Raw genomic sequence first — 13,412 nt, 5'->3', positions numbered from 1 at the left:
AATAGAGTTCCAAAAATACTCGCAAATCATAAATATAACTTTAAAAAGAAATTACTTTGGAAACAGTGTGATATAATTCTGGAGCACATATTTAAATATTTGTCACATTAATGACTTTAAATTATGCAAGTAATGCCTTGTATGAGAAAACAGAACCTAAATAAGCAGAACTGTAGGCTCTTAGAAGGTGATTATGAACATGACTAAAGGATCATTTTCACCCTATAAAATAACACATTAGCAAGGTTATTTTAGATAGCAAGTCTCCTTCGTACACTTCCAGGTAATTTCACTCTAAAAATTTTTAAATATGCTGTTTTTAGAACGGTTTTTACAAAGTGTTATAGCACATGAATTGGTTTCTTTGTGTGCTCTGTTTTGGGTGTCTACAATTAATTCTTTAATAAATACATTTAAGTTTTTCTTTTTGAAATTTTGGCTAATAATACTGTATTTTTACTATTAATCTGTATTTTTGATTGTGAAGACACTGAATTCAGTCGTTGCATTCACTTCTCTCCGTTCTCCCCTTTTGTAAGTGATTTTGTGCTGAGATTCTTGACCTAGCCCTGACCACTCCAAGGCCCTTCTTTCTGAATATCTGCTTGTTCATCTCCACCCCCAGGGCCAGCGCTCTATGTGTACAACAACGCAGTGTTCACCCCAGAGGACTGGCACGGCATTCAGGAAATTGCTAGAAGCAGGAAAAAGGATGACCCCTTGAAGGTTGGGAGGTTCGGAATTGGTTTCAATTCTGTCTACCATATAACAGGTCAAGTATTCAAGTATTTGGCTTTTTTTTTTTTAAGTCTTGATAGTGGAAGATATTTTAGACCATATTTTGTAACTTGTTTGGATAACTTCAGAGATGTTCACCCTCTTCCCAGATGATACTGTTTTGAAGCTGTCTTTCCCACATTTTTCTATAGGTTGCAGAAAGCCTGTCAAAGAAATACCAAGTTGTGTCTTGAGTTATGGTTAACTCTAGCATTTTACCTCACTTTGTGATGCTAAAAGTAAAGTCACCATGATTCAGTGGAATCAGTGATTTTACATGAGATTTAAAATGTAGCTTTTAAATACACAAAACTTGCTGTGGAAAGTTGTTACACTGCAAATATTTAAAAGTTAAAATGATTCTTACATTTTCTTGGACATGTTTTTAAAGATCAGAAGGTTAAAGAAGAAATTGTAATGCATCTCATGATACCAGATAACTAAGAAAATGAAGATCTTTGAAGTTGTGGTGGCTCCATGATTTTCTCTCAAATAAACCTTCTGCTCTTCTTAGACTTATAAGTATTTAACTAATTAATTAATTCTGGTACTGGGGGGTCTTCTACTTCTGAGCTAGACCCCTAGCTCTATTTCATTTTTTGTTTTGAAACAGGGCCTTGCTAAGTTGCTGAGACTGGCGTCAAACTTGCGATCCTGTCTCAGCTTCCCAAGGGCTGGGATTATAGGTGTGTGCCACCACACCTGCTACATGTGTTTTTAAAAGGTAATTTTGAATTCATGTTTTGAGTCTAGAAAGCACATGAGGTTTCTGGTTCATAGATATAATGGTTCATAGATATAACTCTTAGTATAGATATCTCTAAGAGTATATAGCTCTTCTTTCAAAATCACAGCTCTGTGATTGTGTGATAAAAATTCTTTATGGAATTGTTCATTTTTGTGTGTTTGCTTTTGTGGTACTGGGGATTGAACCCAGGGGCATTATACCTCTAAGCTAGAACCCCAGCCACCTGTGAGTCTCCTGTCTCAGCATTTCAAGTGCTGGGATCATAGGTATGTACCACTGAGTTTAAGACTTTTTTTTAAGCCTTGCTTGAAACTATGTATTGTAGAAGGACAGACTGAGCAGGCAGGGCTATGGCTATAGCTGATGAGCATGTAATTTTTCATCTAAAGTGGGACATATTAAGTGCAAAAGGTGTGGTATCATTTTCAGACAACTGGTCTAAATTGGGACTGCCCTGGGCAAGTGGGAATTAGGGTCATCCTTACCATAGCTGAATTTTAGTAAGCTATTTCATTTACCTTAATAATTGATATATCAAATAACATTGTCTATATTACATGTAAAATTATATTAAGTTATATATGAAATATAACTGTTAGAAATATTAGTAGTTACAAGGTCATCTGCTTGCACATACCCCTCAGGTCTGGAACATACAGAGGTTTGTAGTTGTTATGTAGTACAGATGTGACTTGCAAGCTGGACGTGGTGGCGCACGCTTGTAATCCCAGCATTCAGGAGGCTGGGACCAGAGGATTGCGGTTCGCGGACAGCCTCAGCTACTTAGTGAGGCCCTCCACAACTCAGACCCTGTTTCAAAATAAAGAATAAGAAATAGGGCAGGGGGTATAGCTCGGAGGTCAAATGCCTCTGGATTCCATCCCCAGATCTGTAAAAAAAAAAAAAAAAAAAAAAGTGACTTGCAGAAGTATGGAGACTCTTGTGTGGGAGTGAACGATGAAGTTAGAACTGGGCCAATTGCCAGCATCTGTGTCAAAATTAGGCTCCCTTCCTTCTTTGATAACAAGCACATTTATGTGGGGCACTAACCAGAGAGCTGTTCTCTAACCTGAGGGTTTGATAAGGTTGGAGTCATACTTTTAAAATGTCAGATGTCTCCCTGACCTGATTTCAGTTGTGGGGTTTGGCACTGTGTACTGGGAATAGGGACAAGTGTGCCCTAGGCTGCAGTGTTGATGGGTTTAGCTAGGGGGTTACACCCACCCATTTGCTATTTAAAATACCGAAGAGCTTAGGAGTTGGTAATTATGACAGTTGAACCTGCAGTTGACAACCACAGCTATGAAGGGTTACTGAGGTGACTTCTTGCATGAAGCGTGGGTGCTAAAGTCTGTGACTCCCTGCTTGTCAAAATTATCCTTGGGAAGTCCTTGGAGAGGCACCACGGACAAGAGTTTTTTTCAGTACAGTAAGCCAGGCACATTTGGCTTTTATGCCAGTGTTGGAATATCACTGTCTTTAGCTGAGATGCAGGTAGAGTGTTGATATCAATTCAGGGCCATGTGATACACCCAAGTGTATCTTTGCACAGTACGTAGTGAGGCCCAATGTGGTGAGATGCTCCCAGCCTGAGAAGCACTTGTGGGACTTGGCTGCTTGCTGGGTGACATAGTGAGTGGGGCCTCCTCTTGTGCTGTATTTCTCTCCCCATCTTCATAGTCTACAGTTGAATTTTAAATTTTGAGTGTAGGCTGCAACTGTTCTATTTAATTGGGTTTTTGTGACTGTGGAGGTTGAGTGACGATATCCAAATACTCTTGCATCTGCTTTCTAGTGACTAACTGAAGATATATTCTAGGTTTCTACAACAATCATGGGAAGTTTCTTTTCTCTTTTTGTGGTGCTGAGGATTGAAGCCAGGGGCATTCTTATTTTTGAGTTACATCCTCAGCCTTATTTCATTTTAAATTTTGAAACAGGGTCTCACTGAGTTATCATAAGAGGACAGGTTCTAGGCCAGGGCACAGTAACTTAGTGAGGCCCTGTTTCAAAAAAAAAAAAAAAGTGCTGGAGGTGTAGCTCAGAGGTAGAATGCTCTTGGCTTCAATCCCCACTTATTATTGATGAGATTGAAACAAAAGAGAAATTACTTATATTCAAAGCATTGTATTTCCAAAGTTAATTATGAATTATGTAATTTATGAATATTTGTATATCTACATGTTATATTTTATATTTTATTTTTATTTTTTTCTTTTTGCGGGTCTGGGGATGGAACCCAGGGAAATTTTACCTCTGAGCTACAGCCCCGTCCTATTTTTTATTATTTATTTTGAAATCGGGTCTCACTGAGTTGCAGAGGGCCTCACTAAGTAGCTGAGGTTGTCCGTGAACCATGATCCTTCGGTCTCAGCCTCCCGAATGCTGGGATTACAAGCATGCGCCACCACGCCCAGCAAATGTTATATTTTATAATAATTATAATTTCATTATAACTAATTATATCAGTGTTAAACTTCTGAGTTGATCATGACTTAAATTTTTCTTTACAGATGTTCCTTGTATCTTTAGTGGTGACCAGATTGGGATGTTAGATCCTCATCAGACACTTTTTGGCCCCCATGAATCAGGCCAGTGTTGGAATCTCAAAGATGACAGCAAGGAAATCACTGAGCTTTCGGACCAATTCGCACCTTTTGTCGGCATTTTTGGGAGCAACAAGGAGACATTTATAGATGGCAGTTTTCCAGGGACGTTCTTCCGTTTTCCTCTTCGCCTGCAGCCTTCTCAGCTTAGCAGCAACCTCTACAATAGGCAGAAGGTTCTCGAGTTGTTTGAGTCTTTCAGGGCAGATGCAGACACAGTGCTGCTTTTCCTGAAGAGTGTGCAGGATGTCTCTTTACATGTTCGAGAGGCTGATGGAACTGAGAAGCTGGTGTTTAGAGTGACTGCCAGTGAGAATAAGGCCCAGAGGCACGAACGGTCAACTTCTATCAAGACTCTGGGAACCGCTATCAGTAACTATTGTAAAAAGATTCCAAGTGCTAGTGTCACCTGTGTAACATATCATATAAATATTGTTTTAGAAGACAACAATACTAAAGATGCACAAAGGACATCTTGGTTGGTTTGTAATAGCGTGGGTGGGCGAGGGATTAATAGTCAGCTTGACTCTTTAGCTGATGAGTTGAAATTTGTCCCAATCATTGGAATAGCCATGCCTTTATCAGGCAGAGATGATGAAGACAAAGGAGCAACATCTGACTTCTCAGGAAAAGCATTTTGTTTTCTTCCTTTACCTCCTGGTGAGGAGAGCAGAACAGGGCTCCCGGTTCACATCAGCGGCTTCTTTGGCCTGACTGACAACCGCAGAAGTATAAAATGGCGAGAGCTGGACCAGTGGAGAGACCCGGCAGCCCTGTGGAATGAGTTCCTCATCGTGAATGTTGTCCCCAAAGCTTATGCCACTCTGATCTTAGATTCAATAAAACGTCTGGAGATGGATAAGAGCTCTGATTTGCCACTGTCTGTAGATGTCATCTACAAGCTTTGGCCTGAAGCCAACAAAGTCAGGGTGCACTGGCAGCCAGTGCTGGGGCCTCTGTTCAGTGAACTGTTCCAGAATGCTGTGATTCACTCCATTAGCAATGGCTGGATCACATTGGAGCAGGCACATTTCTCAGAACTGGACGAAGGTTTGGAATATACAAAATCTGTGCTCAGCTACCTCCAGAACTCAGGGAAGCAGATCGCAGAGGTGCCAGGCAATCTGGCTGCTGCTGTTCAGCTCAATGCGGTTGCCTCTTCCAGTCCCACACCTGTGAGGAAGGTGACACCTGCATGGGTGCGGCAGGTGCTGAGGAAGTGCCCACACCAGGGCAGTGCTGAAGAAAAACTTCACCTTCTGGAATTTGTGCTTTCCGATCAGGCCTATGGTGAGCTGCTCGGGCTGGAGCTGCTACCCTTGCAGAACGGAAAGTTTGTCTCCTTCTCCTCATCCGTGGCAGACCAAGACGTCATTTATATTACCTCAGAAGAGTATCCAAGGTAGATTTCACAAATGCCGGCGGTTTACTTTTGGGGTTCTCTGCCCCTGCCCACTTTTAGGGTACATTATTGCAAAACTTATCCGCTATTTATGTAGATTTTTGAGCTAGGAAGATTTTCTTAAAGTATTAAAGGATTTTATGTTTTAAAATGAAAAGGCATTCCAGTGTTTATCAATTTAAAATATTACCCAAAGGCTGGCATGGTGGTGGGCACCTGTAGTCTCAGCCACTTGGAAGGCTGAACTGGAAGGAGTTCAGCCAGCCTGGAACATATAGTGAGACCTCCCACCTCAAAAAAAAAAAAATTATCCAAGTGCTGGTTTTTTTTTTTCCCCCTTGAAGATTCCAGTAACAATACTGAAAACAATGTAAAGTGCTAGTAATAGTTCGATGTGGTGGTGCATGCCTGTTATCTCAGTACTCAGGATTCTGAACAGGAGGATCACAGGTTCAAGACTAGCCTTAGCATTTTAGCAGGATTTTTAGCAACATAATTGAGACACTGTTTCAAAACAAAAATTTATTTAAAAGGACCAGGGTCTTAGTTTGGATGTATAATGCCACTGCATTCAATTTTCAGCTTTAGAAACAAAAATGTGTTAGTAGTAGCTAGGTCAGATTAGTCACTAGACAGCTGTTTTGATGAAATTTAATTAAAATAGGATATTAGGTCACCTTACAACTAAGGATATGTATTGACATTTCAGAAAATAAAACTAATTATATTCTACATGTTTAGAATATTTATATGGTATACCATGCTTTCATATTTTAAAGCAATACCTAGGTAATAATTGATCAAAATTATTATCAAAGTACCAAAATTTGATTTGATTGTAATTTATAGAAAGTAAAGTGGTAGGATTAACTGTTTTGAAACTATATGGTAGAATTTTTATGTTAGAATTATTAGAAGATTATAATTGCTGCGTGCCTTTCGTTTCTAGGTCCCTTTTCCCAGGTCTTGAAGGAAGATTTATTTTGGATAACTTGAAACCTCACCTTCTAGCTGCTTTAAAGGAAGCCGCCCAAACCCGAGGTATTATAGTTGTTTAGTATTTTACGTTTTCTATTAATAATCTTGTAAATCAGCAATTTCAAATGGTTCAGCCTAATAGAATTGTTATCGTTTCAGGAGCCATTCTAGCATTAAAAGAGGCCAAAGGTGGTGGTGTGTTAAGAACCTCTCCTGGGATGATCTGATGATGTTTATAGAGACCTCATCTGCACACACAGGGTTTCCCATTTCTCCCAGTGCTTTCCATTTCTCTTCTCATTCAGTGTCCCATCCCTTGCAGCCTGGGTGATAATGAGGACAACAGTTGTTAAATTTGACAGATGAGGAGAGAAAGGTTATGGTTAAGGTCATTGCTATAGTGCCTAGAGGTTAGGTCTTCAACATTGTCCTTCCTTGCTGGGCTTTTTGTGGCTCTGCTGGACTTGTATTAGAAATGATCAATTTCCTAGAAATGCAGACTGATAAATTGAACTCCAAAGCAGTGTCAGGAAAGGGGGCACATAGGAGCTAAGGAAAGCCACAGATAGATACCCTTTAATGAGAATTGTTGTTAGGAAAAGATAGTAATTTGGGGAGAAAATCACCATTGTCCTAACTTTCATGTCTCTCACCTTGTATAGATGTGCTTTCTGTTATAAGACTGTTCCCTGAGCGTCTTAAGTTCGGTACTGGCTTTTGAAGACTTGTGGATTGGTCACACTGGTGAATCCTGGAGGCCATAGCTTTGTGACGTGCCTTACATAGCATGTGTTCTTTTCACGTATAATGACTCAAGGAAAAGCTACTGATGTTTACGCATCTTTATTCACTAAATATATATGAAAAGAATTGGAATGGAGAGGCAAGTTAGGTTGGAGTTAAAATGGGACTAAAGAAAATGAGTATGTAAACTTTGCTTACCACCAGGGATCTATAACTATGAGATAGTGACTGTGAGATTGATGTTTCCAATTTCTGGATTACTCAATTAGTTGTGAATTTTCATCTTCTAACTAGCCTTTTTAGAAGTCTAAACATGGATTCCTTCTTTGCTCTGTTTGGAACTTCTTTCTTTTGTTCATCCCTTCTTCCTCTCTTCTCCCGCCCTTCCTTCTGTTATATTCTTTTAAGACTTTACACTTTCTGGTGTATACTGTACATACAGAGATGTGCACATGCCATGAACATAGGCTTAGTGAAATTGTACATGCTGAACATGCTTCTGTAATCTAGATCAGATAGCAGCATCAGAGCCCCTCTCTCACCATTTCCAGTCCCACCGTTCAGGAGGATCTGTGGTCCTGGCTTTATGGTGAAGGCTGGCTCTTGGCACCAAGGCTGCTCCTAATCTTTGAAGCTTTGGTCTGTCCCTACTGGTTGCAGGTCTTGGTCTGGTGCCAGGGCAGGTGTCTAGATGTTCCATCTGTCAACACTGACCTGGGGATACTTGTGCTTCCTGAGGTTGGGGAACAGGTGGTCGAGATAGTCCCTTGGCTACCAAGGTTTATACTGTGATAAACTGAGCCTGGATCTCATAGTGTAGGGACCCTTAAGTGTAGTATTAAGGGGTGGGAGGTGCAGAGAGAAATTTCAAAAAAAGTGTATTAGAGGTGACTCATGAGTGGATTTTTGCCCGGCATGGTAGCGCATGCGCAGGTTCGAAGCCAGCCGTGCTGGCTTAAGAAACCCTGTTTCCAAAAATAGGTCTGGGAGTGTAGCCTGGAGTAGAAGGGTTTCCAGGAACCCCAGTACCACAAAAACATAAAAATAAAAATGAGTGGATTTGTGTGTGTGTGTGTGTGTGTGTGTGTGTGTGTGTGTGTGTGTGTAACTGGAGATTGAACCCCAGGGACATTCTACTTTGAGCTATATATACCCTCAGCCATGTTTTATTGTTTATGTTGAAACGAGGACTTGTTAAGTTGTTGAGGATAGCCTTGAACTTGCAACCCTCCTGTCTCAGCCTCCCAAGTACTGGGATTACAGGTGTATGCCACCATGCCCATCTGAATATTAAAAAGATGAGTAAAAGTTAGTTGGGGGAGGGAGTTCCCAGTCCTAATTCAAGGCTGGTAATGATACAGGCCAAAGTATGAGTCTGGCCCTTTGGTGTGCAGGTCTCTGCCTGATGTTGGGCAGGTCTGAGGTCCTGTCTGTTAGCTCTGGCTGCCTAGAAATAAAGGTTTTTCTTTTCTGCCTGGTGCTGGCAGTCACCGGGATGGCAAGTTCTGGGCTGACTGTCCTGCCCTGCTCCCCAGTGGGTGGAGTCTCGATCCTCTCTCTGATGCCCCAGAATGGGAGATTGTTGTTGGAGGCAGTCCCTTGCTTACCTGGCAACGTTGTACCACAGGTCTGTTCTGTGTGTGCTCCTAGTCTGGGGATAGGGGTCTTAGGACTTTGCCAGGCATAGGGTTTTATTGTGGTGACCTTGAAAATAGGTTTTATGGCTTAATTCCCTCTTCTTCCCCAAGCAGGAGGTACCTCTCACCATGCCCTGTAGCTTGGAGCAGGTTACAGGAGATGGGGCAACTCTTTCCTTCTTGCCTTCTTCAGTGTGTGTTTATTATAATATTGCAACTAGAAATCATGGTCTTTCCCTGGCTTCCTTAGATCCAGTGAAGGTAGTTGGGTGAATTGGTATATCAGTGGGGGACAGTCCTGGAGGGTCTTACTCAGCCACCATCCTGCTCTACTTCCCCCAGCTGACTTTCATCCGTCTTTCACGATTCAGCTTGGGAGTGTCTTCCTCTGCCCCATTCCTGCTATGCACATCTAAGGTAGATACCTTGATTTTGGTCATGGAATTGAGTCCGAAGTCTGCTTAATCCACTGTGCTATATTATGGTTGTATTTTACAGTGCTGGACTATAGAGTGAATCCTTGTTAGCAGGGGAAGTCACAGTGTGTGGTCAGTGCTTGGTGGATAATTTGGTTGAACATGTGGATGCCGGCCAGATTGGTGGGAACGGAGCCATGACGACGACAAGGCAGACCCTGTCGCTGTGCCGAGATATAGCCCTTCTTCACAAATCGCACCCCCTGTTCTCATGTTTGTTCTTCACAACTGTGGTCACAGCACTTGGGGCATTGTTTCCCTTTGAGAAGCCAAACGAAGTTGAAGGAGCTGAGTGACTCACTTGAGTTGCAGTTAGAGCCACAGTGCTCTTGTTTGTGTGTGTGGGTGGGTGGGGGGAGTAGGTCTAGATAATTAAGTTACATGAGAAAATGTGTTCACATTAGAAATTAGGGGGGAGAAGAGTAGTGAGAAGAGCAGATAAATGGCTACTAGGTGAAAGAAATAGAAAAGAAGCAATTAAGTGAGATAAGTGCTTGATAGATTGGTGCCAGCATCCAATTTATGTTTTTTGTTTGCTTGTTTTGGTACTGGGGATGGAATCCAGAGGCATTTATTTTTATTTTTAAACAGAGTCTTCCTAAGTTGCTGAGAGTTTTGCTAAGTTGCTGAGACTGGCCTTGAATCTGTGCTCCTCCTGTCAGCCTCCCAAGTACTAAGATTACAGGCACACACCTCCATGCCAGGCTACCTATTTAAGTGTTTTAAAATTTTTATGTATTTGTTAGATGTGGTCTAATGCCTTGTTACATTTCCTGAGCAATGAGTCTCATAAGGGCTTGTTTGGGTTCCCCATTTGTCAGGCATCATACTAAATGTAGTCAGTATAGAGATGAATGAAATTGAAGATGCTCCCAGTGGAGTGAGGATGCTGCAGGAATCAACACAGTGTGACGGGCACTTTTTTGTTTTTAATTGGTGCATTGTAATCATATGTCCTTGATGCAGTTCAAGGTGCTAGAGACGCACACAGCACTCTTTGAGTCTTCTTCCAGGTCTCACTTCATTCCTTTCTCTTCCCCTCTTTCCTGTGTTCAGGACAGTGATTGGCTTTGGTAAGTTTGTGTATATACATCATGTCCATTGAGCTGTTTCCCCCTCCTCTCTCCCTCAGTTAAATTACCTTCTCCATTCATCTAAGGCTACTCCTCCTTAGTCTGGGGTACCTCCTATGTCATTTTCTTCCTAGCTTCCACATATTAGAAGAACATCTGACTTTTCACTTTTTGTGATTGACTAATCTCACTTAACACAGTATTCTCCAGTTACACCCATTTCTCTGCAAATAACATAATCTAGTTATTTATGGCTAGTAAAATTCCATTGCCCACTAAAGTTTTATAATCCATTCACATGTTGATGGACATCTCATCTGGTTCCATAGTTTGGCAGTTGTTAATTGTGCAGCCATAAACATAAATATGTCTGCATCATTCTGGTAGTTTTGTTTCCATTTGGGGGGGGGTAGACACTTAGATGTGATATCTTCTGAGGATCCTCCACACTGTTTTCCAAAGTGGTTGCACTAATTTGCAATCTCACCAATAGTATATTAGAGTTCCTACTTCTCTACCTCAGCATTTTTTAAGAAATAATTGCCATTCTAATTGAGGTTAGGTGAAATCTCAGGGTAGTTTTGATTTGTATCTCTTTGATTGCTAATTGTTGAATATATTTTCATATGTGTGTGTGTGTGTGTGTGTGTGTGTGTGTGTGTGTGTGTGTGTGATGGAACCCAGGCCTTTCTACCTCTGGGCTACACTCTCAGACCTATTTTATATTTTATTTGAAACAGGGTCTTACTAAGTTGCTGAGAGCCTCATTAAGTAGCTGAGGCTGGGTTCAAACCTGAGAGATCCTCCTGTCTCAACTTCCCAAAATACTGGGATTTACAAGCATGTGCTACCATGCTCAGTGTTTTTTCATGTATTTATTTCATTTGCATTTCTTCTTTTGTGATGTGTCTATTTAGTTCACTTGCCCATTTTTTATTGGGTAATTTGGTTTTTTTTGGTGGTGAGATTCTTGAGTTCTCTCTATATTGTAGGTATTAATCCTCTATCAGAGAAATAGCTGGCAAAAATCTTTTCCCATTTTGTCAGCTCTCTTTTGAGGTTCTTAATAGTTTCCTTTGCTACACAGAAGATCTTTAGTTTAATGCAGTCCAGCATATTGATCCTCACTTTATTTTCTTGTGCCTTTGGGATATAGTAAAAACTTTGAGGAAGTATTTACCTGTGCCTTTGTGTTGGAATGTTGATCCTGGGTCCTCTTCAAGTAGCTACAAGGTCTCTGATTGGATTTCTAGGTCTTTGATCCACTTTTAATTGACACTTGTGCAGGGTGAGAAAGTGGGGTTTATTTCCATTTTTTCTGCATATGGTCAACCAGTTTTGCCAACACCATTTGTTGAAGAAGCTGTCTTTTCTAGTGTATGTTTTTGGTCCCTTTGTCAAAAACCAGTTGGCTATTAGTGTGTGGGTTTTTTTTTTTTTTCTGAGTCTTCTATTTTGCTACATTGGTCTGTGTCACTTCTTTCTTGCCAATACCATGCTATTTTTATTACTGTGGCTCTGTAGTGTAGTTTGAAGTCAGGTATTGTGATGGATGGGCACTTTATCAAATACTGAGCATCGCTGGGCATGGTGGTGCACACTTGTAATCCCAGTGCTTGAGAGGCTGAGACAGGAGGATCGCACAGGTTTGAAGCCAGCCTCAGTTATTGAGCGAGGCTCTCAGCAACTTAGTGAGACCCTGTTTCCAAGTAAAGTATAAAATAGGTCTGGGAGTATAGCCCAGAGTATAGAAAAGCTCCTGGGTTCTACCCTCAGTACCACCCTCCCCCCAAAAAATACTGAGCATAGAGTGGGCCCATGGAGGTGGATGGCAGGCCAAGGAGAAGATATGTGCTCCTTTTTCCACATACAGGGGACACTGAGGCCTCTGAGTCTGGAGAGGAGAGGGCATCTTCAGTGTCCTTTTTGACAGAAGTTTGTCATGACTATTTATTACAGAAGTAATTACATCTCATATACATAAATAGAAATCTTCAGAAAGTGGAGTGATTTTAGGTGCTAGCCTTGGGTATATAGACAGGAGCATTCTGAAGATCAGGGTACAAGGCTTGTGCTGTGAAGATGTGCCAAGCCATGCTCCCATAGCTGCTTGTTGGACAGAAGGCATGCATGAGCAAGAGTCTCTTTTTCTCTCCAGCTGCACCCTTAACCCTCGCCCTCTCTGAGGCATTGTCACCTGTCTCTGAAGTGTGAAGTTAGCCTCTAGAGTCTCCCCATGGCTTTTCCTACCTCTACAGTCAACCCAGCACTGCAGGAGTTATCTTTCTAAAGTAATTAATGCATAGAGAGTATATGCTCCTTTCTCCTTTGCTTTCTTTCTAAGTATGATTCCTTACCCTTATGTAGTTTGGGCTTAGTTTACATTGCATTTTGTCCTTAAGTCTTAAATGTATTTCTGCTATGCTGGAGTTTTGTTTATGGCTTTTCTTTTACATAATGAAGTGTAGAGATTCTACAGACAGCACTGTCTTAAGACACAGAATAATTTCCATAGCAGTCATGTGAAAGTTGTGATGGTTCTGGCCTTTCTAAGAACAGATTTAATTATGTTCTAGCACAACAACTACTCTGGGGATATTCAGGTAGGAGAACTCACTGAATGTTGTGTCTTTTGGAACCTGATGTTTTTGTTTATTTGGTTTGTTGAATCCTGTTTTTTCATTTACCTAAGTAGCTAGAAATTATATCAACAATTTTTTTGGTGGTAATAACCATTAAAGGAGAGAGGAAACTATTAATAAAGGTATTTGTTACAATATTACAATAAAACCAGATTTAAGTGGCTTGGAGATATTTCATTGCATAGAACATTTAGTCTCAAAGAAAAGATTATGGGGAAATTTACATTTTAAAAACACTGTTTAATGAGAAAGTGTGACAATGAATGCAGCTTTGTTACACAACACACACAAATATTCATGTGAAGAAGTAGACTCTGAGACCTGTGACA

The 13,412-nt window shown here is 40.9% G+C and overlaps 1 protein-coding gene across 1 annotated transcript in view; it reads left to right on the top strand.

The window, feature by feature from the left end:
* Positions 1–13,412, top strand: part of SACS (sacsin molecular chaperone) — a gene marked incomplete at both ends in the record, with an annotated part of 45,639 nt that overhangs the window by 16,869 nt on the left and 15,358 nt on the right. Inside the window, 4 exons of the mRNA XM_080689423.1 lie at positions 626–772; positions 4,039–5,533; positions 6,483–6,574; positions 13,018–13,044. Of these exons, the coding sequence (XP_080545549.1) occupies positions 626–772; positions 4,039–5,533; positions 6,483–6,574; positions 13,018–13,044 (1,761 nt within the window). The remainder of the gene's footprint in view (positions 1–625; positions 773–4,038; positions 5,534–6,482; positions 6,575–13,017; positions 13,045–13,412) is intronic.

The sequence above is a fragment of the Muscardinus avellanarius genome (assembly GCF_963383645.1).
Source record: "Muscardinus avellanarius genome assembly, chromosome: 2".
Classification (NCBI taxonomy): Eukaryota; Metazoa; Chordata; class Mammalia; order Rodentia; family Gliridae; genus Muscardinus; species Muscardinus avellanarius.
Note: the sequence above shows the minus strand (reverse complement) of the source record. Positions and strands in the feature narration are given on the sequence as shown.